The following is a 22,862-nucleotide window of genomic DNA, read 5'->3' as shown; positions in this document are numbered from 1 at the left end:
ACAAGGGGCAGGATACTGCTCACATTCCCAGCTGGAAACCTGCTCCAGCTTTACACCAGGTTGGCGAGAGATACAGGCCTGGCATGGTCAGGATTTGGCTTTATCTTTCAGAACTGCATTTAGCAAACTGCCTTATTACAAATATGATAACAAGGAGTGCCAGAAATACTCCACAGACTTCTCAGAAAGAGCAGTCAGGCATTGGAATGGGTTGTCCAGGGAGGTGGTGTAGTCACCGTCCCTGGGGGTGTTTAGGGAAAGGTTGGACATGGTGCTTAGGGACATGTTTTAGTGGGTGATATTGGTAGTAGGGTGATGGTTGGACCAGATGATCTTGAAGGCCTTTTCCAACCTTAATGATTCTATGATTCTATGAACATGTAGAAAGTACAGGTGTGAGGGAATCTCTGGGGTATTTCTCTCTTTTGCTTTATGTGACTGATTGGTGCACACAATTCAACAAGAGGTTTCAGTAGGCAAGCAATCCCACAGGAACTTCAGAACACCATATTATGCAGAAACAAGACCATAATTAAGATATTTTCAGGCATATAAGAACAGCTAAGACAATCTGGAGACCACAAGAAGTAATGTACCTCGAAACTCAGTGCCCCAGAAAACTGTCCTGCCTGACAGTCTCGTGCTCCAATGAACTCCTCAGGTGGCAAGCAGGCCGAGGGCATCATGGTGTGAGAGGAACAGGGTTTTGAGGTGCAGAGAGTGTCTGAGGGGCCCGAGGAGGCACCCTGGGGCTGCCTGCCTGGCTGCTTCTCGCCCACAGGGCCTCCTCAGACCCAACAGGGCCTCCTCAGACCCACGGGGCCTCCTCGGGGCCTACTCAGGGCCTCCTCAGAGCAGCAGCCATGCAGATGCGCACAAGACAACCAGCGCACAGGGCAGGCTGAAAAAATGGGCTGTAGGCAATGCTTATACCAAATAAGTAATAGCTGCTGAAGTGCAATTACCTATTTTGTGTGTGCTGGTAATTAGCTGCTGGTTACATGCACGATTAATGGGTGGACTCTCTAATAATGAAAATTACATTGTTCTACGCAGGCTGTGTATTGTACGAGTCGGTGCAGGGCAGTTTTGCGAGGAATTATCTATAAAAACCTTCTTGAAGTGTAATGAAGTTAAACATCTGGACAGATTCCAGGGAAGAACAACTGAGCTCAGATATACTTTCAAAGGAGATAATTTGCTTTCAGGTTACAGAAACGCATGGCACCCAGGCTGGTGAGAAGGTGCTTGTCACTCTGTGCTTGGACTGAGCATGGCCCACCCTGAGCTCATCCCTGAACTGCAATCAGGAGTGGAGGCCAGGGTCAAACACCTGTCTATTGTAGAGAAGTGCTTGTTACACAAAAAGCAGCAGTTTAAACCCATTCCTGGGTTATTTATATATTCCTGAGATGGCATTTGATTCTTAAACTTTTTCAAATACATGTGCATGAAACACACCTTAAGATCCCGCAAAAAATCTGATCTGCTTCAGTTCCCCTCAAAAGATCCTATGTATAAAAACAGACCTTGTTTGCTGACAACAAAGCCTAAATGCAATGTCTTGGTTTGCCTGCTCTTTTCCTTTGTCTTGGATTGCAGCCTTTTCCAAAGCTTTGATTTCCAAATGACTTGTTAAGCTTTACCGGGCCTGAACATAAAAGCTGTACTTTCATGTTTCTTATACAGCATGTGGAATGCGGAAGCTCAACTTAACTGTGGATGCATCTCCTAAGACCTTTCTTCCTCCTGGGGCTCCATGTGTTGCTGCTTTATGAGAAGGCTGACTCGCTTCTTCAAAGCTTGTGTTGTTCCTGTTATCAGAGAGGAATCAAACAAAACGGGGAGTTTCTCTGTGGGAGGCAGTGCCAACTCTAACCGTTATTTCATCTGCAATAATAGCTCCGTGGCACAGGGGCATCCACGGCCAAACTTACTGTTTTTCTTGTTTTTCTGCCAAGAGGATTTCCTGATTCCTGAAATCAGCCCTATTGCCAAGTGATATGGTCAAATCACATGGTCACCAGTCCTAATTGCCTCAGGAATACAGAACAGCAGTCAGTACATGTCTGCTCCTAAAGCAAGGGCCAACAGAGTTTTCTTCTACAGAAGGCCTGAGCTATCCACAATATAATAATAACATCTATACTATCTATAATACACTAATAATAACATCTATAGGATCTATAATACAATTAGCTAGAACATTTTTTTTTGAAAATAGATTAAATACAATTCTAATACAGAGGCAATTACACTAGTATGAAGTCACGATATAGCATGATATTTTATTCCTCTTTTCTGATGGCACTCACTATGCTGATGTCTGTCACTTTTATACAAGCATGTAACCATGGCGGTTGTCTCACTGTATGTAGCTTTACATGCATTGCTCTAATTAAAACTGTATACTCTTGTAGTGTAGACAAAGCCTGTTTTTTTTTGTGTTGCAATACTGGATATGACGATCCCAGTTCTTTCCTCATGCTACTATAAATGGGGATCTACAGAAGTCGCAGGTCCTACACAGCTGTAGAAGTAGGTTGTTACAAGTCAGGTTTGAAATCTGTAAGCAGTCTTGATTGATATCACTTTGTGTGGCATCAAAGACCCATTGTGCCAGGGAGGAGAACAGAAAGTGCTGTTATAACTAAAAGACCTTTTGTCTCTGCTCTCTACATTTAGAAACAGTGGCAAGTTTTAGTGTTATGCCTCAAGTCCCCGTGTTTGCAAGGCAAGTGCAAAAATGCCATCTTTCTACAGTGAATAGTATCGAGAAAAATAGCTCTTTTACCTCTGTCTATGACTATTTAGAAATGTAGTTCTGCAGATTTTACAGAATTCTCACTCAATTGCCAGTTGTAATCTTTCCTCAAATAAAGAAAGACAGATATTCACTCCACAGGCAGGGCTTTCATATGTTGATTTATACCTTAATGTCACATCAATCATCAGAAAACAGGGATGCAAATAATAAACTTTGTTTTAAGATTAAAGCAGCAAATGATTTTGTGAAAGGATTAGTATGTTTATTTAATCATAACGAGATCAAAATATACAATATATATATTTCAGATGCTAGTGTGACTTAAAATGTCAGGCGTACAGTTCTTTGTCTGAGTAAAGGGCTGAATAAACCACAGAAATCTTATTTTTCTGTAAAATTTATTAACTACAGTTATTACAGGAGCCTTGTGAAGCAGGGAGGTGCCTGGACAGCCTTGATTTTGATTTTATTAGGATTAATTACAAGTATAGATATAAACAAATATCTGATGAAACAACTAACTTTTTCTTCCCTATCATCTGAGAAACATTAATAACAGGATTGTAGGTACAACCTCGGAGTTAGGACTATGGTGGGGACGTGGGTGCCCCCTTGTGTTCCTATTAGAACCTTAAATAATTTTTAATTTGTTATCCCACCTCATCAAGACAGGAGAGAAGTTGTCTCAATCATGTAAAGCTTTTGCATTTTAGCATTTTAACTTACATTAATAACCAATATGAAGCATAACTTTATAACCACTGATTCTATCATACCGCAGACTTTTTGCTAATTTTAGCACTATTTAATACCACAGAAGGTGACTTGTTTTTACATTTAAGTATAACATTTATCAAAAAAAAGATTTTTTTTCCTGGCTGCTTTGAAACTCTCTAAAACTGAGGATTTGTTGCTCATGCCTTGCTGCACAAACTGCATTCCTTTGTCACATACATTTTTTCTGCTATTTTTTTTTAATTCACTGCCCCTTTCTTACCTTACTACCCTCTATAGACTGAAAATCATCCACATGACCTTTCTTTAAATATAATACTACACATTGCTTCTTGATGATCTTTACAGTTGCTTTCTAACATCTAATGAACAAACCCTGTAAATGATATACCTTAAATGATACACCAATGTTTATTTTAGCCTCCGGCATCTGATGACAGCCATGTAAAGGAAAATAATGAGTCATCTCTATTGCAAGTGAGTGTAGAGAGAGCTGCTGATCCTTCAGCAGCCAATTGTATTCATTACTTGGATTTCCCAGCAGGTAGGATAGACACTGGATCTGTTTGCACTTCGGCATCAGACATCCTTTTGGAACCCTGTGGAATAAGATATAGAAATTTATAAAAAAAATTGAATATTTCTAAACAGTTAAGTGGGGAATTATGTGTTAGAGCTTTGCTAGTAGATGTTTTCCACTCATTTCAGTTCCCTGGTCTTCTTAATTTGCTCTTTACTTAGTATGTAAGTACATGAACACCATCTATATCACAACAATCACAGAATGCTACTGCCTGCAATTTTGCCTAAATGCATTGGTTCATTCAATACAATTTTTATATAATTTCCCCAATCGTCATGAAAAGTGATTGTGCTTAAGAAAGTAGACTAGCTAACATAACAGAGACATGTTCCTGCTTGCAGTATTGTAGTTTTGGCATAATTCTCACCAAAATATCTCTGGTCTAAATGCTTCACTGAAACCACACTAAGAGTCCATCAAGCATGATTAATAGTATATTATAGCCAGCGTTGGTCTGGTCTAAGTTACAGGAACATTAAATACTTTTATGCATGACAGGTATTTGACAATGTTAGAGTGATAAAGCTTTTCTACACTACAAATATAATTCTGGTTTTGGAAAAAGTTCAAGACACTAATCTGGTTTAGATGAAGGAAATGCATAGATCTAGCTCTACTAACAAAATTTTGGACCAGTAATAAATAGAAACTTGGTTTTAGTTTACAATGCCTTGGCCCAATTTTACTGGCATTGAAGTTGCAGCAGAATGGATCCACAAACACTAAGAGGTCACTGTTAACAGCGTGTATGGATGCCAATCCTGTTTGCAGCCAGATGCCTAAATCATCACATACTGAACAGAAAAATACAGTGACAATGCTAAGAGTGGCTATGTGCTTTTCCTACAACATGAACTTTGCAGAATCATATATGAATTGTCCTTTCACACAGTACACTTCACACTGGGAACCTGCCTCACAACTGCAGGTCACCATGGGACTATTTTGTGTCAGATTGGGAAAGGGAAAGATCTCAACTTCCTCATCCCTTTCAGGGAGGTAAGATCAGTGTTTTTGTATATCGATTAGACTTCACCTCAGTGACATGCTTCAACTTTTCACCTTTGAAAATCTAAGTTTAAAAAGAGCAGACAACAATCACAATGGACTGAAAACAGCCCCTGCCTTAACCTAATAGTAATACTGTGCTGGGGTGGGCCAAAAAAAAACCCACTCCATTGACTGCAGTGGGTTTGCTTCTGCTTACACTAATGTTGAGTTTTGAAGACACTCTGGAACAGATTTTTTTTTTTTTTTTTGCCACTTACATGTGGCAGTAAATATAAGGCATTAAAAAACAAACAAACAAAACTAAACAACAGTTCTAATGTCTATCAAAAAAAAAAAGCCAAATGAGCTAGTCATTCCAAATTTGTCCAGCAACCCTAAAAACTTGCTCAACACTTAGATTTCCTCCATTACAAGATTAGACTGGAGTCTCTCAACCATAGCTATAAGTGAAGACATTAAGCCATTTCTAGGTTGACCTAGGAAATAAGATGATACCATTTGCCAGCCTTCCTATAAATGATGCAGACTGGGTGGAGACTAGGGGAAGCTCATTTCACATAATCCCCATTTTGACTCATTTAGTACATATGCAGAAGTGTCTCGTTGTTATTTGCCTATACTACAATCTCCCTGCTGCACCCATTTTCATGGTGGTTGCTGATTAAAGCAGGAAGCTTTAAGAGAGACCAGCTGATGATTCTTGTTAAACTGGAATTTCCAAGCCTGGTGTGAAATAAAGAACTTTGTTCCTGCCCTTTTAACAGACAAATTCCAGCTCTGCCCTCAGATTCAGAAGCACGGGTACCACTGGTTTACATCTTGCTCTTGATTACTCTGCATAATCTCTTTCAGTGCAGTGAAAGTTGCCTGCATTTGTGACAGTTAGGCTGGAACATATTTTGGGCAGAACACTTTAAAGTACACATGCAGAAATGTCCTGGTATTGGAGTATTCTTTTTTTTTTTTTCCCCCCTCAGCTTGTGCTCAGAAATTTATGTCAGTGTACCAGATACACAGATCAGAACAGGTCAGAATAGTTTCCACATGCTAAGCACTTCCAGCTTCTGACAACTTCAGTATGAGTTATTCCAGCTCAGAAAACAATACCATTAATCTTCTGTGTCCCCCCCCCCGCTTTAAATTTCTAATCTAATCTTTCTAATTTTTACTAAATACCTTTGCATTTTATATAGCTTAGAAATTCATCTCTTTTCACATAGGAACAGCCACTGGACCTTACCATCCGTGCCAAAACCACACCACCAGGCCATAATACTGTTTGCTTGCATAAGTGGCTCCATTTGTATCAAAAGTTTCAGTATTTTTTAGCCCAACTGGGAGCAGATGCTTGAACTGAAGCGTTCTCATCAGCTGCATTCCTGCACTATGACATCCTCTTACTCTGTGCCCTTTCCCAGACGAATCAACAGATTGAGGAGAAAGTGTTGTTAAAATAGCTGCTATTGAAACAGCTCATCAGAATTTAGGAGGAGCTCAGTGGGCATGGGTTATGTGAGCAAGTAAGACCTCATAAGATCTCGTTAAACATCTTCTGCTTCCATTTTATCAGTGTAAAGCTTAATATGTATATATATATGTTTTTTTCCTGAGTTGTTACCAGATACCTGAGCTGTTATCTTGAAAGGAAATTTCTGGCATTGGTTTGTGTCTGATCTAATACTTTTAGATTAATGATTACACCTTCCTGGGTCTTAGTTTGATTACTTAGGAGATGTGTAGATTATTTTTTTCAAAGCATTACAGAACTAGGTTTCTTAGGTGCGGGTAATCTTTGTGATACTGAAAAAGAGGTAGTCATTTCCTGGGATATATTTTCCATAAACATACCTCTTTTTTTTTTTCCACTCCCTCCATCTACAATTGCAACAGAAGACAAGGGGCTATACAGCCGAGCTGGCTGGTATACTACTAGAGCAACAAAAATATCTCACAGAATACCTCTACTTCCTCTACCTTTATTCTGCTTTTTTTCCCTCAGAACGGTCTTTTAACCCCTGCATAACCTTCTCTCTTGATGAAAAAGCTTTCCCCCCCCCTCTGAATCACAGATACCTTTCCTGCATCTCTGACTCTTTCATGAACTTGCACTTAAAAGCATTTTTCCTCACTAGTTTATAGTTCCTACTATCTCTGGATCCTTTTTGGAATAATTCTAAATTAGTATCTACTTTTAAACTCTACAAAAAATTTTTGGGCACAGTTCATATGAATGACATTATACAAAGTGCAGTTGTCGACAGAAAAACCTTTCCTCATACATTCAATGAGAATCATGATAAAGGAAAGCTGTCAGTGCTTAATTACAATAAATTACCAGACTAGGAAAAGAAAAAAAAAAATCTCAATTGTCTCCAGAAATCATAGAGGTAGTTAGTTAACCTTTGTCCCGTTTCTAGATAACCTTTAACAGGAAAGAAAAAAAAATGTTACCATCACGTACAAGGTTTAAGCCAGGATTCCTGATTTTACTGCTGGGATGGGGGATGTTGCAGGTCTCCATGTCTGAATACTACACCTACACACCATGCTTGGGAGCGTGGATCAGGTGTTACACACATGCACTGATGTTGTATGCCATGGAAATTTCATACAGAAATTTGGAGACAGAAGGAGGTGAGGAAAGAAAAGTGTTCATGCATGTGAACGTGCATGGGTTTGGTAACTTCAATTAAATAGTATAATACACAGATACATATAAAAACTACATCCTCTCTTTCTCATGCTGTGCTAAGCAAAAACAATAATAATAATAATAAAAAAATCTCTTTTTGACTTCACTGGGACCCAAGATGAAAGAAGCCAATGGAAACTGGTGGTTATTACAGATGAGCTCCAAGACTTTCTTGCTCCACTGAAACGCACAGGAACATTCCAGTGGTTCATGGTGGACCAGGATTTTACCCCAGCCCAACAGGGTGAACTGCAGAAAGCAGAAATGTCTCAACTGTTGCTAATCAATGTTTCAAAAAGTTATTTTTCTTTTGTTCTTAATTCCCCTGATAATGCATAATTATTTTGGTAATGCAAATAGCCCTCTGTAGGATATATAGTAATTCTGTGAAATGCGTGTAAATTAAATACTTCTTATGATGTGGAAAAACATCTGCCTCAGAATGAGTCATATTGGTCTGCATGGCAGCCTGATTTTATAACCCCATGTCCTAATAGGGCTAATTTTCAAATGTGTGTTACCCTTTCACTCTGTATTACTTGACATTTCTTCTTTCAGACCCAGGAGGGATGACTGTCTTTTTCATTTCGTGACAGCCTTAGAAACAGAGTAGGGAAGGAGGAAAAAAAAAAAAAAACAACCACTATATATCTTGCAAGAGGAAATAGATTCACTAGGAATCATTGCAGGTAATGTAGTCAAATCAGTTGAGTTTTTTTTTTTTTTTTTTTTGCACCACTTGAATTTTGTGATGAAGCTCAGGTTACAGACATGGTTCCCAAAAGATGCTAAAAAAAAAAAAAAAAAAAAGAGCCTGTAACTCTGTATTCATTACTGTTGTAGCAATGGGAGGAAAGAGAAGCAAAATGTTTCCTTCCAATTGATTTATAAAAAGTAATGAAAATCTGTCCTCTTGCAGAGAGGCTCAAGAGGTAGTCCTAGAAAAATTGATCTATTTAGTGCTCTGAGGAAGCACTTGTTGCATCAGTAATAAGAAGTCTTACAGAAACTCAGATTTTTAGTGTCCTGAATTCTTTCATATCTCTACTTCAGGTTGCAGTGAAGTGGGGGAGGGGGGGGGCATATCAAGTTTAGGGTACAATTTGACAAAATAACAAAAAGTACCATGTGTTTTTGTTTCTTTAACTAGTCCATAATTAATTACTAATGCTAGGAGCTTATCTTGTGACATCTGTGCTGGCTCCCATCCATCAAGAGCTCTATCTTGATTTTATCCTGCTGTTGGTCTACCGCTCCTTGCAGGGATGTCCCAGGTGCTCTGGAGCAGCATTTGAGCCACCATCACAGGAGGCAGGTTACACCAGCAAACTGACATCACCCTCGCTTTTCCTTTATATACACACCATAATTTGTAAGTGGTTCAGCACCTGCTACCGGAGCAGCTGAATCATCCCCATAGCCAAAGTATGAACCTATAAAAAGGGCGTGGGAGCAATTATGGCTGTCCCATAGTAAATTGTACCTGCCTGTGAATCAGTGCCCCGAGGTCCAAGTTTTCTCACCTTTGCCAAAATTTTCTGTTTACCCTTAGACCTGCAAGCTGCTTATGAAATTCCAGTCCTGACACTAGAGCACTGTGCACCGAAGCACAAAACTCGCAGGGTTAACAGCTTGCAGATCAGGTGCTTAAATCAGCTGAGAAATAACAGATAGGATTAAATTAACGTACAAGGCCCTTAAAAAACCCTCCAAGTGACTGCCTCTTCTCTGTCCTCTTGTAGGAGGAGGGTTCCTTTGAAGCGTCTCCTCCGTTCTGGATGGAGTCGGTCTCGGCTGTTTGCTGCTCCCTGGAGTCTGGCTGCTCTCTGGCTTCCTGTTTGCTGCCTTTCTGCTTGCTCAGCTCCACTGTCGACTTCTTGTCTTTTGAACTCTCTTTGCTCTTTTGGCCCACAGGTTCACTTTCAGCTGTGGCAACTGGCCTCTCTGTAGAGTTTGATGTCTAAAGCAGTTTCAAACAATGGTTATTTTTAGAGGGAAATGTAAACATTTTGGAAGGCGATCCATAAATATATTTAGAAATGAAAGGCCACCTGGCAGGGAGAAATCCTGCTGTCCAACAGGTTTTCGTCTCCAGATTTCAGGACTGACTCCTGCAGCCTTGACTCAGGGAAGTACTCCCAGGGAGCTGACAGAGTTACTTACATGAGCAAGGACTGCAAGATCCAGCCATTGCCGCACATACTTATTTACACACATTTATGCTCAAGCTGCTTTAGGAGCCAGGGAACATGCATGCAGAGATGCACAGAGCCACAGGCATGCACTCCCACTGTTACTCCCCCAGCTTTTGCATTCCAGGCTGTGCAAACACCCAAAAAGTGCTAGGCAAAGGTCTGGGGGAGGAAGGAAGTAAAAGACATATTAAGCAAAAGATTATAAATGTCTCTATAAAACGGCAACACTCCACCAAAAATTAAAAACATAGGGCTTGGCTATGGAATAGCACATAGAAAATCCCACGTATAAGTGCAAAAGAAGAGATAGTAAATATTCCAAAGACAAACACAATGACAGTGTACCTATTTATAGTAAAGGCAGAGATTCTGAAACTTAGAGAAGTATGGGATATGTTTGAAGTTCAAAGGAAAAAAACATAGACCTGGCAAACAACTGATAAGTCAATGAAACTGTCACTATTTCCATAGTAGCAAACGACTAGATATGTTTTTTCCTTATGCCAAAAATCACATTATTTATTTTCTAAAATAATATTTAAAATACTGTGATAAATGAACATACAAATTTACCATGTTGAAAAGCTGGAAATCTTACATCTGCACTTACGGCACAGCTAAGAGCTTAACGATATGTAATTTTTCCAACTTTGTGGATTTTGCTGTTACTCTTGAAATGTTTAGTGTTCTTCTAAAAGCCTGGACTTATACACTTATGTGAAGGTTAGCTTTCATTCAAAACAAATACTTATTTAGACACAATTTCAGACAAAAACCTGAAAGCAGAAACTCTAGACAAATAGAATGCAAATAGATCTCAGAGGTGTATTTAAAAACAAACAGAAACAACAACAACACAACCCTCAAGACACACTAATTTTCTGGGAAACAAGAATGAGAATGGTTAGCAATACTGCTACTAGCTTTTTTTTTTTTTCCACTTGATTCATCTTTCTTCCCCACCTAATCTTAAAAAGAAAACCGCCAAACACATGAAAGTTATAGAAGTTGCAAACTTGTTTGTATTGCAAACATTTAATACATTCAGTCTTGACCAGCTATCTTAAGTCCTCAACAAAATATGGGCTTGTATTTAACTATTTCCTTTTGCAGAGAGCAGATGTGGGTGTGTGTTTGCTTACATCTGGATTTGCCTGTTTAAAGGACAATCACGAAGCTAGTCTTTACACTAGTTCTGCAGGCAACTCATGAAGACAGCACATGAAACGTGTAGATGCAGCCCTGTACACCATGGGCAGACACCATCTGAGTGCCAATAGTTTATCAATACAATTTCAGGAAGCCCAGAGCTCAGGAGAACAGTCCAGGGAGCCGCACAGACATCGCACACTGCCTGCACCTTGTCCACCTCGCTTGAGGAAAGAGTCCTGCTTGGACACACCTCCAAGTACCCAAGCGATGTAGGAGCTCTCCCAGCACAGGGACAAACAGAGCTTCATAAGCCCGAATTTGTGTCTTTCATTTTGATTCATTTTAACTATAAAACAGGAAGCACTCAGATCCTTCTTACTCTTATTTGCCTTAGCTTGCTTTTGAAACGTTTCCCTTTGGTGCAATTGCAAATGTGCACATTCAATCCAAAAATAACCACAGCACCCAAAATACAGCAATGAGACTGGATATGTCAGAGTTCAAAGGTGCCAAAACTTCTAGCCCTTATTAACACACTGTGAAATCTGTGGGTTTATTCTGTGGGTGTTAAATTAGAGTCAAGTCTTGCTCACCACACATTTGATTGTGTAGGTGTCTGATAGTTGCAGTATTGCAGCCGAATGCAAACTGGATAGAACAGGGCTATTTCTGGGAGCAGGTTTGGGCCTTTGATGTTAGTCAAACAAAACACTTAAAGAAATATTCGTAATACATTTTCCAGGCAAAATAATAATAATAAAAAAAATCAATCAGATAATCTCTTTGAGGTGTTTCATATTAACCTTGAAAGGCAGGAAATTGGCATATTTTATATTGATGGGAGCAGCTCAGGAAATACAAAGTGAAACCTATGAATAATGAAACATGCTAATGTTTCTTATACTAAAGGCTGATCTGCACCTGACAGATTGCTTTTACTCTCTCAGCTTTAACAGTGCCAATGAAAGAAAAAAAAGAATCAACAGGATAGTGTTTTTCCCATCATGTTATAGGAAGCCTTAATCCAAGGCTGCTTTTTAAATGCAAAAGATCAACCCCATAAATTTTGAGAGACTTTGGATAACTGCTGTAATGCATTTCTGCAGAGTGGCAGTGATGAAAAGTGAAGAATCACAGAATTCTAGAAACGGTATGGCAAAATTTAAGGGGATTGTTACACAGAAAATCTAAAAAAGGAAGTCTACAGCAAATGAAGCCTTCCTTGAGCACAAAGCTGTGCTAAGTTATACCAGTACAAATAAGCAGCAGGACTAATAAGTTGGTTAAAAAAAGGAAGTAAACTGACTGCTAATTAAAATAATACTAAAAATAATAGATCTGGGATGGTAACTTTTAGCCACTTAACCAGATCATTTCAGAAAACTGTTGTATGAAATAAAGAATAAATGTCACAAGACCAGACCTCCTGTGTTCTGGGATGTTTTAAAGAAAGAATTCATAAAATTTAACCTCGGTATCCCAGAACACCATGAAAAAAATAAATAAAAGGGAGAAAATCATTTTTGCTAATAATTAAAAAGAAATATAAAACTAAAATTCTGAAGTGTTACTTATCAGTACAACCTTCACAGACCCTGAGTCTTATCTCTTGTCACTGGATATCTCAACCTGAGGATTTGACTTTTTCTGAAAGTAATAATATTTCCATTTCCAATAAAAATTTGATTTTTTCTAGGACATCTTTAAAGCCATAAGTAATAAAATGCGAAGGTCATATTGAATTTTTGATTCAAATTTTATGAACATAGAACAAAGCAAAAAAGAAACAATAAGAGAAAATATTTTCATGGCTTTTGTTAAATGGCAGTGAAGAGTTTTCATTCTCACTTCCACTTTTCTTCTACGTGAGTTTCCACCTAAATGATCCTTTCCTCTGCAGACACATGTACATTAAAGTAAAAATCATTCTATTTAGTTTCACTGCCTATACCAGCAGAAAATAAATAACAAGAAAAAGAGAAAAGTAAGAAAAATCATTAATTATTTTAACAAAAGAAAAAAGCATGATTTTTAATCTCACAGTGATTCTTTAAAATCTTGTTTAATGGTATAAACAGATAAAATAGAGAAAAATAAATAAGGAAATATATGAAAGTGAGAATACAATACTTTTTTTTTCAGTGATTTTTTTTTTACATTTCAAAAGCTGCGTGGAATTAGGTGATAGCAATCCATCACCAGAAGATGAAAAAATCTAGGCACTTACTTGGTGGCTGGGGCTTGGGCCATTTACCTCTTCTGAACGGGTTGTCCCTCCATCACCCTTGCCTGACTAAAATAACAAAGGATTATAGGAATTCTATCTATGTTCTTGTCTGAAACATTAATCAATATGAAAACACACAAATCAAAAAATGCAAGGTTTGATTAAGGATACTCTTTACAGTACTAAAACAAAAATAGACATTTCAGGACCTCTACCAACATTTTTGAAATACCTACAATTCAAAGTATTTTTTGTTGTTTTGTTTTTGGTTTTTTGGTATATGACATGACTGCCTTTTGCATGGTAATTTTCCCATTAAGGAGTTAGAAATTTCAATGAAGTCTCAGTGGACCAGAGATCATACGCAGTAAATAAGACAGTGCTATCAACCCTGCCACTGTAATGTTGTAGGAAAGAGCTTTTGCTTGCTTTTCAGAGACAAACCTGCCTTATAAGGTCTAGCGTAACTTCCTTTCTAGTTTACCATGACACTAAGTGTATATTCCATGAATAATTAAAACACACTTAACATTACTTTTTTTTTATTTAAACATTTTATCAGCATCCATTCTCTCCACTTTTTGCTTTTCAGTTTTTGGATTCTCAGTTTTTGGATTCTCAGTTTTTGGATTCTCTCTACATGTGTCTATGTCACAGCCCTTCTTGGTGCCCACTCTTCCCAGCCAGGAGAATCAAAGCAGACCCTGAGGCTATAGCACAGGCAGAGCAAACCTTGACTCTGAAATACATTGTCAAGGTATGATCACTTCTTTCTATCTAGACTTAAAAATGAGAAAAACCTGTTTGACAAACTATCTCAATGAGTGAATATTACAAGGTTTGTGACAACTAGATTAAGGTTTAGTTACAATTAGTAATATGAAAGTAAAGGAATGGCCTGTACATGTTTAATTAAAAAGTGTTAGAGGTTTCAACACAGTAGTCTCTTGAGTACCATATAAGCCAAAGAGCTTAGCAGTAAAGAATAAAATAAACACCAGAATTTCAAAGTGCCCAAATTTAAATGTCATTTTTTATTGCATAAGTTCAATGAAAACAATGAAAGGATGTGACTTTTGTTCTAAAGATAGATCAGGAGGATTTGTGGTTTTCTGCTGCTTGTAGATTTGTTATTTGAAGCACAACATTATCTGCTTGATCCTAAGTATGGTGTTATTGCAAGGAGTTTTTTCAGTCTCTGATTTTCTCATAAAGCCACAGAAAAATCAATATGTAGCAGCAGCATGGTAAAAAACTGAATCACTATGACAATTAATTACTTGTCACAAATTGTGGGGAAGATATTATTTGTGAAACATGCCTGTGCTCGGTCTCTTGCATGTTTATGCTCGTGACTCTTTATCTGTGTAAGAGGTTGTAGAAATGGAGGAGAGGAAGCACAGTGTGGTCTGTCTTAACACTGCAGGATAGAAACTCAGTCCAGAGTGCATGAAGATGTGTTGTGATAACATCTAGCTTACATTTCTATTTCAGCGAGTCTAGTCTGAATGCCTTCACAAAAATTTACTAACATTAAGAAAATTTATGCTAAAACAACCATCTCTTTTTAACTTTTTAAAATTTTCTTGCCCGATATCAAAAGCAGCAAGACACAAATGTCTTCTGTCTTTGTAGAAATTTATAAAGAAACCTTGGGATCATCATCTTCATGCAGAAGAGAAATCCAGTAGACAATCATAATAATGTAAAAGAAAATAATAATAATAAAATCAAGTTTCACCAGCCAGATAGGTAACTGATATAACTATAACTTGCCAGAAAGGAGACTGAACAATAAAGTACATCTACAGCAGGAGCATTGGGTTTTACTGCAGAAGTCCTGCCACCTTCCTTCCCATACCCAGCACCATTTGTTTCAGAGGCCATAACTTGCACTTGTTAAGATCCTATCTTGCAAGGTTTCATGGCTTGCTTCATCTACAGCAAGGCAAGAGGAGAGCTCAAAGATGATACACCAGATGAGTCAGTGACCTGCATCATAAGGATGGTATGGTTTGTGCAGACTGATAGCACTTTGAGGTATTTCCCACCCCTCCTGGAGGAGCCTCCTGCCCCAGTACCCCTGGTGAGAGATGGAACGCAAGATACATGTAGGCATTGGGTTGAGGTTTGTCCAGATTTCCAAGTGAAAGAGGTTGAGTGGATCATAATATGAGGTTATCATTTCATCCATTTCATTCACTTTCAGCATTCGTCATTAGCTCACAAGCATTACAGAAGCTAGTTGTTTAGCAGTGTTCCTCTTTCGAGGAACACTGTCTGGCTGTGCTTTGCGCACGGATTCATTGGGGTAGCTCTTCATACCTACAACTCCAGGACACACTCCAGCCACATTATCACCTCAGTGCCTTCCTTCTGCTTTCCAGTTTTCCTCTGGGGCAGACGATTAGACTCTACTTTGTGCCTTTCTTTCATCTAATTTATAACATCACTGAAGCAGCAACTGCATCTTAGTACGTGCCAGCCTAGCTAACTGAGCACAAGCTGCAATAATGGGTTCCAGTGGTAGAAGCACGACTCCCAGCAGCAAGCCCAGCGCTCACAGCGGCGCAGAGACATTTCACCTGCCTCCAGGAGCAGCACCCCAAGCCTCCCATCCAGCAGAAGCAATCCGTGAAGCTGAAGGCACGGAGGCACTTCAGGCTGCTGGGTCGCCCCTAAAGGGCCCTGCCCCACCTGGGCAGGGGAGCTGGGGCCAGCTCGGAGCCGGGCGAGCTGCGGCAGCCCCGGGCAGCCCTCGGCCAAGCCGCCAGAGGGAGCTGCAGGATGTCGAATGCTCTGGATGCTTTGAGGGAAGCAGCATCCCTGGTGCTGCAAGCAGGCATGCCTGCGCTCTGCACCTCTTAGGGAGCTCTGGAAATAACTTCAAACCTTACCACCACCCCCAGACTCGCAGTTCAAGCTGCAATTCACAGCGTCCCGCTTACCAGTTTGAAAAACTTCCTCAGGTTTGCTTTGGGGGTTTTGCTTTCTTCTTTTCTAGGTTTCACTTCTGCTGCTTCTGGGCTTTTCTCGTCTTTGTCAGGAGCCGCAGCTTCTGAAGGTGCATCTGCTTTTTCATTGCTTATGGTCTCTGCTTCTTCCGATGTGTTCTGGGGGTTAGTTTGAGCAAACATTAAAAATGCAGAAAAAATGTCAAAAAAAAATCAAATTCACTCATTAAGAGATTACAATCAAAGTGTTTCAGCAGTACAGGAAGGTGGGACAAGAGGAACAAATATTGAGTGAAAGCATTCCCTTAGCTTCACTACATTTGTACAGGTTCTTTAGGAAGTCTATTCATTCCAGTTCAAAAAAGTGTATAAGCCAGTGGGATTTTAAGCACTCATTACATTGAAGAAATAGCTTTTCTTGAATAGTGGGGTAACAGTTCCTAAACACAATTTTAAAGGAAATTTTAACTGCAATTATTTATAGCAGTATGTGCCGTGAGTAGGTGACACTTAAGTAAAACCTTTAAAAAATGAGAAAAAGCTCATGCCCAGGTGTTCACACCCAGAAGCAGTAATAAGATTAAGTAATTCAAGAAGAAACACACACAACAGCATAGACATTAATTGTTAAAATTGTTTAGCACCCTTCTTTGACAGTGAAATATTGAAAGTCAGGATCACAGTCACAGCGTTCTCAGGCCAGCCACATTTGCCTTGCTAGCTTCCTTTCCCAGTTGCAAAGACAAATGACTTCTTGAGGTATAAGGTACTCACTTAACTCATTTATTATCTCACCTAATCCCCTGGGTCACAGTCATCCTCTTCAATAATCTTGACCCCCATTTGAGTTCAAGAATATCTGCTGGGTACTCAGCAATGTTGCTTTTATGGAAGGATTTTGAATCCCACCGAGCTTTTGTGCATTACTAGAAAGTTCCTTCTATTATAACAAGACTTCAACAGGAGGCATGCAGTTTGTAAACTCCTTTGAAATATGGATCCCCCTAAGACTTATTAATCTCCTGCCTGGCTCATTCCACAGCCTTCTCAAGGCTGTCCTGGGAGCCCTCAATGAGTTTAAGGGGAGGACAAAAGCTGGGCAGTGCACAGCATGCATGAACAGGAGGCTCCTTGCCGGAGGAGGTGGAAGCACACCTGGGCAGGAGGCTGGGCATGCCTTCCCTTAGCTGATTCTTCTGCCTTTTATAAATGCCCTGGTAAATAGCATTCTCCTGTGCCCACAAGAACCACTTATTAATTCCCATCCCACTGAAACTGTATGAAGTGTCTTCCTTTCTGCCATAAAGGAGCTATTATGTTAATAACAAGGTAATTTGACCTGAAGCTAGCACTTTGTCATTTTGCAGCCTACCCAGAAAGGTGCAGAATATTATAAGGGCAGCTTAAGTTACACTCAGCCTTCAATATCAAATCAAACAAAAGCAGTCGTCCTCATTATTGGTATTTTAAACACAGACTTCTGTTTAAAAGTATAGAAACTACAGCTGAAATGCATACTGATTACTATAAGAAAGAAGTGCTGTAAATAAATCTCAATAAATTATATTTTACAATTTTTACATGTACATACAGTAACTCACATTTCATGCATACTCATAAGAATTTTGATGAAACTAATTTTAGCCACGTGCACAACATGAGAACAATTTAAAGGATAAGACCAAAGATTCACCACAGCCTCAGATCTTATCTCTGTGGTCAAAAAATGGTGCCTCCTGTAGCAGCAGTTTAAAGTACTACTGCCCTCAGATACTTTTCTGATCATCTTCAACTCAGTTATTCCCATGTAGTATCTCTGGTTTAACAGCTCATGTTTTTTTCCTACATAAATTTAGCTAAACACCTTGAGTTGCTGTAGTCTCCTGATATCCAGCAGCACCCTGTGACTAAATAAATAAACAAACCTGCAGCTGAAGTATGCATTATCTGGGAAGTACTTTTTGTGACCAAATAATTCCATTTAATACTCTATTGATTTTACTTTGAGCAAAAACAACTGATCTTTCTTGTTCACATTTAATGTTACAGTAGTCATTCTGCATTGCTGTCACCTTTGTTTCTGCCAAATTTTTTGAGCCAAAAAAAATCTTAATTTATGTAGTTCTTCTAACAAAGCCTTTCAAAGTAATTATGCACTTTTTCACTCTTAGTATTATACCTTTAGTTTAATGATATTCTTTTTGAGTTGGGGGGACCAGGGCTGCACACCACTCACCACAGACTTCTAGAGCAACATGACAGATTCTGCTTTGTACTTTCCTCCTTCCCTTTTGTGGATAAAGTGACTTTGGGGGAGTGAGGGAGAGCAATAATGCAGGAATAAATATTCCTCTTCTCCTACTACCTGAGGTGACTGCATCACAGCACCCATCCCCACAGAATTGTATATTTAATTTATATTTATGAACATTTCTGAGATAATCTATAATAATTTTAGCCTATACTTCTGCCTCATTCACATACATATAATCAATTCACCATCTATTTGCTTGAAGAAAAGATTCATTGCACATGTTAGAACACTGGCTCAATAAAGCAGCAACCTAGCTTCTGGGAGCTCATCATTCAAAGATTACAGTTTGGCGTCATATTACTGCTATGCTGTTACAGCTGCAACCCAAATGAGTTTTGTCTCTCAAGCTACTTCTATGCAACGACATTAGTGTCACTACTAACAAATGCACCCTGAGAGGAAATGTCAAACTCTGAAAAGCACTGTCTATTTAAAAAATAAAATAAAATGGAGAGCTAAGTGATAGTCAATTATTCAGAGATGGATTTTTTTTTTTTTTTTTAAAGTAATAAGTGTCTTCAATGTCTTTTTATACTTCTTGCATATTACACAGAAGGCTTAAGGAAGGTTTAAATCCTGCTTTAGAATACCTAATTGGTATATATATATTTTTAAATAGATAAACCATTTACCTGTAGAGTTACTTTCATTTTTTGCTCTATTAGGCAAAGTTGTTGTAGAAGTTACAGGTTATCTTGTAATTAAAAATATCATTTTATGCTAATTTGCTTGTAATTATCCCCAGAAATCATGCTTGTTTACCCTTCTCTCTCTCCAAGATGGAATACTGAATATTTACTGCTATGATTTTGTTCTTTCAGAGATCCTTGGCGAATAACGACAAACGACCAAGGCATATTACTTCAGAGATGAAGAGAATGCCTGTGTATAGTCTTTCAGCAGAGGAGAAAACCTCTTCCTGATAAGAAGGTTTTCTGACACTTTTAAAATTAGAATTTTTATTTTTTGTTCCCGTTTCCCTTAAGAAGCTAGAAGAAAAATTTGCATTTGTGCATTCAAGAGAATCACAAAGGTGATTCTGGCAGGAATTGAAAGTGTTAGGAAGAGTCTGACAAAGATAAATAGTCAATAAACTTTGAATGATGTTGTGTTAACCTAAACTGTTCTCTAGAGCAATGGCTAAATTTCCTCTTTGCTTCACCTGGGACAAAATCAAATAGTATCAAAGTTGTGACTAGTTTTGAGAGGACACCACTTTTTGTATATAATAATAATTTGCAAACAGCCAAGTTCTATCAGCTTCATATATCTTTTATGCATAAGTGTCCTCATGAACTTGTTATCTGCTTATAAGTATAATTACATTAATTGAGGTTGCTGGATTCATAGGTCTAAATTCTGCCTCCAGTCTCCTTAGATATAAACTGTAATAAATTCAACCTGAGTCAGCAGCTATTGTTATGGTAGGTTGTTATTATTTTTTAAAAGGCACTCTATGACAAGCTTAGAATACATTTAATGAAAAATTTGTCTGAATTTACATGAGAGCCATTCTCTGCTCTTCCTATTACAGAGCTACCACTGTTTTCCAAAATATTTTAATCTATCTTTGCTAGATGTGCTTTATAAGAGTAGTTTACTAGGGTCTTTCTTTCACGATGTTTGTAAAAACATTCTACAAGTTATTAAACAATGGCGTCCCTAATTTTCTTCTAGTAATAAGCTTAAACAGTTACCATTGAAAGTGTTTGTTCACCCTTTGAGTTCTCTTTCTGGTTCTTACAAACCTTCCTGTTTTTATGGGTAACTATTACCACACCACTTTCTTGATCGTAGAAATTGTTCCCTTATGATAATATAACTTATTTTGTGATCTGGATAACTTTGCTAAGAGTTTTCATTTTGCTTGCTGCATCTTTCCTCAAAATTGAGGTAAACACTGTACCCTGCTTTGATCTTGTGCTGGAGTCCACTGCATAAGAATCAAGGTATGGTTCTTCTGTCTTACCTCAATCATACCATCCATCTGAAACATATTTTTAAGATAAAAGAAAAGCTATGAGAGATGACCTTTTGCTCAAGAAGTTTCCCCTTAAAAGAGCAGTCACGCTTGAGGTCTGTTCCTGCCTCTTGCAGACTCGCAGGCAGGAAGCAGAGAGGGTTAGCAAGACTTTAACCACCTTCCTGCCCTTCTTTGCCAGCACAAAGACAGCAAAGGCTGCTGCAGTGGAGGCAGCTCAGCCTTAACCATCAGTGCAGCCTTGGACCCCCAGCCTAAGCCTCTTCTCACCTGAGGCTGCTGCCTGACGGTGTCACCCAGCACATCAGGAGCTATCACAGTTCAGACTAATTAATATTCATCACTGCCAGCTGATGGTGAAAATCACACTATTCTGTAAACAAGCCAGGAACATGGTGCTGACTCAAGTCCTATTGTTTTTACTCACTGGTTTGAAGAGGTTAAGGCTTTTCCCACCTATAAGAACACCAGCCATGCCAGCAGTCATCGTGGTTAAAACCAGACAGGTTTTGAACTGGCCATCAAAAATCCATTGTTTGTCATACTCACTCTTTGAACCAGAGGGAATTCTCTTTAAATTTTTTCTGCATCCATCCATCCATCAAAAAAAAAAAAAAAAAGAAAGGCCATAATCTCCTTCCCTCCTGTCTACCAGGTGGTATATTGCAGGATGGGAGCAGATAAACTCTGTCAGGAACTTGATAAGTCCTGGGTAGTTTTAACATTTGCCTTGCACACCCCACCCAAATATTTACCTTTTCTTTCCTATGACAGAGTATGGTCTCAGGCTCAGCAACAAAAGGTGTTGTTCTGCTTCACTGGACAGCTAACTATTTTGCTATTTGTATTATCAGTACATAAATACCTTCCAGTAAAAAGAGCACTTTTTCTGTGTCTTGTGACAACAGAATTGCAACTGCTTTTTTTTTTTTTTTAATATAACTGTTTTTAAAGATAATTTTCAGCAGTCTTAGTACCGAGTCCCCTCCTGCCATCATTTACTTGCATACTTTGATCAGACATAAATGAAGTGTTATGTTTCTCTGCCCTGATCAGATATCTGCAAGGTCTTGAAACCAAGTTTCCAACACAGATATGTGAAATTATTATCTGTAATTTTCCCTTAATATCCCTTAGCATTTGCTAAAAAACACTTATATGACAAACATTTGAGTAACACTTATGAGAATTCTCTTGTGGACTGATCAGGAAGTGGGCAAATACAGTTAAAGTGGTTTCCATCTGCAGAGTTAAAAAAAAAATCCTAATTCAACATACTTATTCAATTCAGCATTAACTGCAACATGTTGACAAGCACTTCATTAGCTATACTTTGAAGTGAAAGCTCATCAGAAGATAGATTTCTGAGAGACTGCCTGGAAGGAAAGAAGTGGGTTCTGAATTCTGGACTATTGAGTACCGTAGCTGCTATTTGTTACTTCAAAAAAAGAACTACACATGACTGAATTATGTACCTATTTGGGACAGTTGTTAGCTTCAATCCTCTGTCCTAACAGAAGAGCAGTACATTAAAAAAATCACTGCAGGAGAAAAAAAGACAATCCTCAAACCAAACTGAAATTTGAGGTTAACCTGTACTCTGAGGACTTTTATACATCTATACTTTTTTTTTTTTTAAACCCTCAAGTTGAATGGGTCACCCAGGTCTTTCAAAGGAAATACAGTATTATTCTCTGTCAAGAAAATCCTGTGAAGTAAAACCAGCTTTTTATAAGTAAGGATTCAATGCTAAAGTTTTTTTTTTTTTTTAATTAAAAAAAAATCCCAAGGAACGAATTCAATTCTCTATTGCAGAAATTATTTACTTCAGAAAAACTTACAGAAACTCTGGGTCTCAGGGTGATTCCAGAAAGAAAAAGTTCATACTAAGAATAAATAAGCTCGTTCTACAAAGCAGAATGTCAGATTAATTTTCTAATATACTTCTGTGTATTTGGTACAGTGTTATAAGTAACCCTTAGTATTTTTGGTAGCAACCAAACTCAGCACTGTGTTGTACATTTTTCTCCACAATGCTTTCCATTCACTGAGGTAAAAAGTTTTATTTTGGTGATGATGTAGGTAAAATTAAATGCAGAATTATGAACAGAAAAGCAAAAGATGGAGTTTTAGTAAAAAGTCCTGAGGTGCTTGAGATTCCAGAACTTCCATGAAAGTTGTTGTAAAGACCTAGACCTAGTTTAACTTAGCTGTAATATGAAATATTAGCTATAATATTAAATATGAACTT

The 22,862-nt window shown here is 38.4% G+C and overlaps 1 protein-coding gene across 8 annotated transcripts in view; it reads right to left on the bottom strand.

Annotated features, from left to right (window-relative positions):
* Nucleotides 1–3,007: 3,007 nt before the first annotated feature.
* Nucleotides 3,008–22,862, bottom strand: part of BCAS1 (brain enriched myelin associated protein 1) — a 212,120-nt gene continuing 192,265 nt past the window's right edge. For 7 of the 8 annotated variants that reach the window (XM_050714069.1, XM_035548457.2, XM_035548453.2 and 4 more), the window contains 4 exons: nucleotides 16,311–16,475; nucleotides 13,363–13,428; nucleotides 9,479–9,748; nucleotides 3,008–4,101 (listed from right to left, as the gene is read on the bottom strand). In XM_050714069.1, the coding sequence (XP_050570026.1) occupies nucleotides 4,027–4,101; nucleotides 9,479–9,748; nucleotides 13,363–13,428; nucleotides 16,311–16,475 (576 nt within the window). In that variant the 3' untranslated portion in view covers nucleotides 3,008–4,026. The remainder of the gene's footprint in view (nucleotides 4,102–9,478; nucleotides 9,749–13,362; nucleotides 13,429–16,310; nucleotides 16,476–22,862) is intronic. The other variant, XM_035548460.2, reaches the window with a different exon arrangement.

The sequence above is a fragment of the Cygnus atratus genome, chromosome 16 (assembly GCF_013377495.2).
Source record: "Cygnus atratus isolate AKBS03 ecotype Queensland, Australia chromosome 16, CAtr_DNAZoo_HiC_assembly, whole genome shotgun sequence".
NCBI lineage: Eukaryota > Metazoa > Chordata > Aves > Anseriformes > Anatidae > Cygnus > Cygnus atratus.
This window is presented reverse-complemented; position numbering and strand designations above follow the sequence as displayed.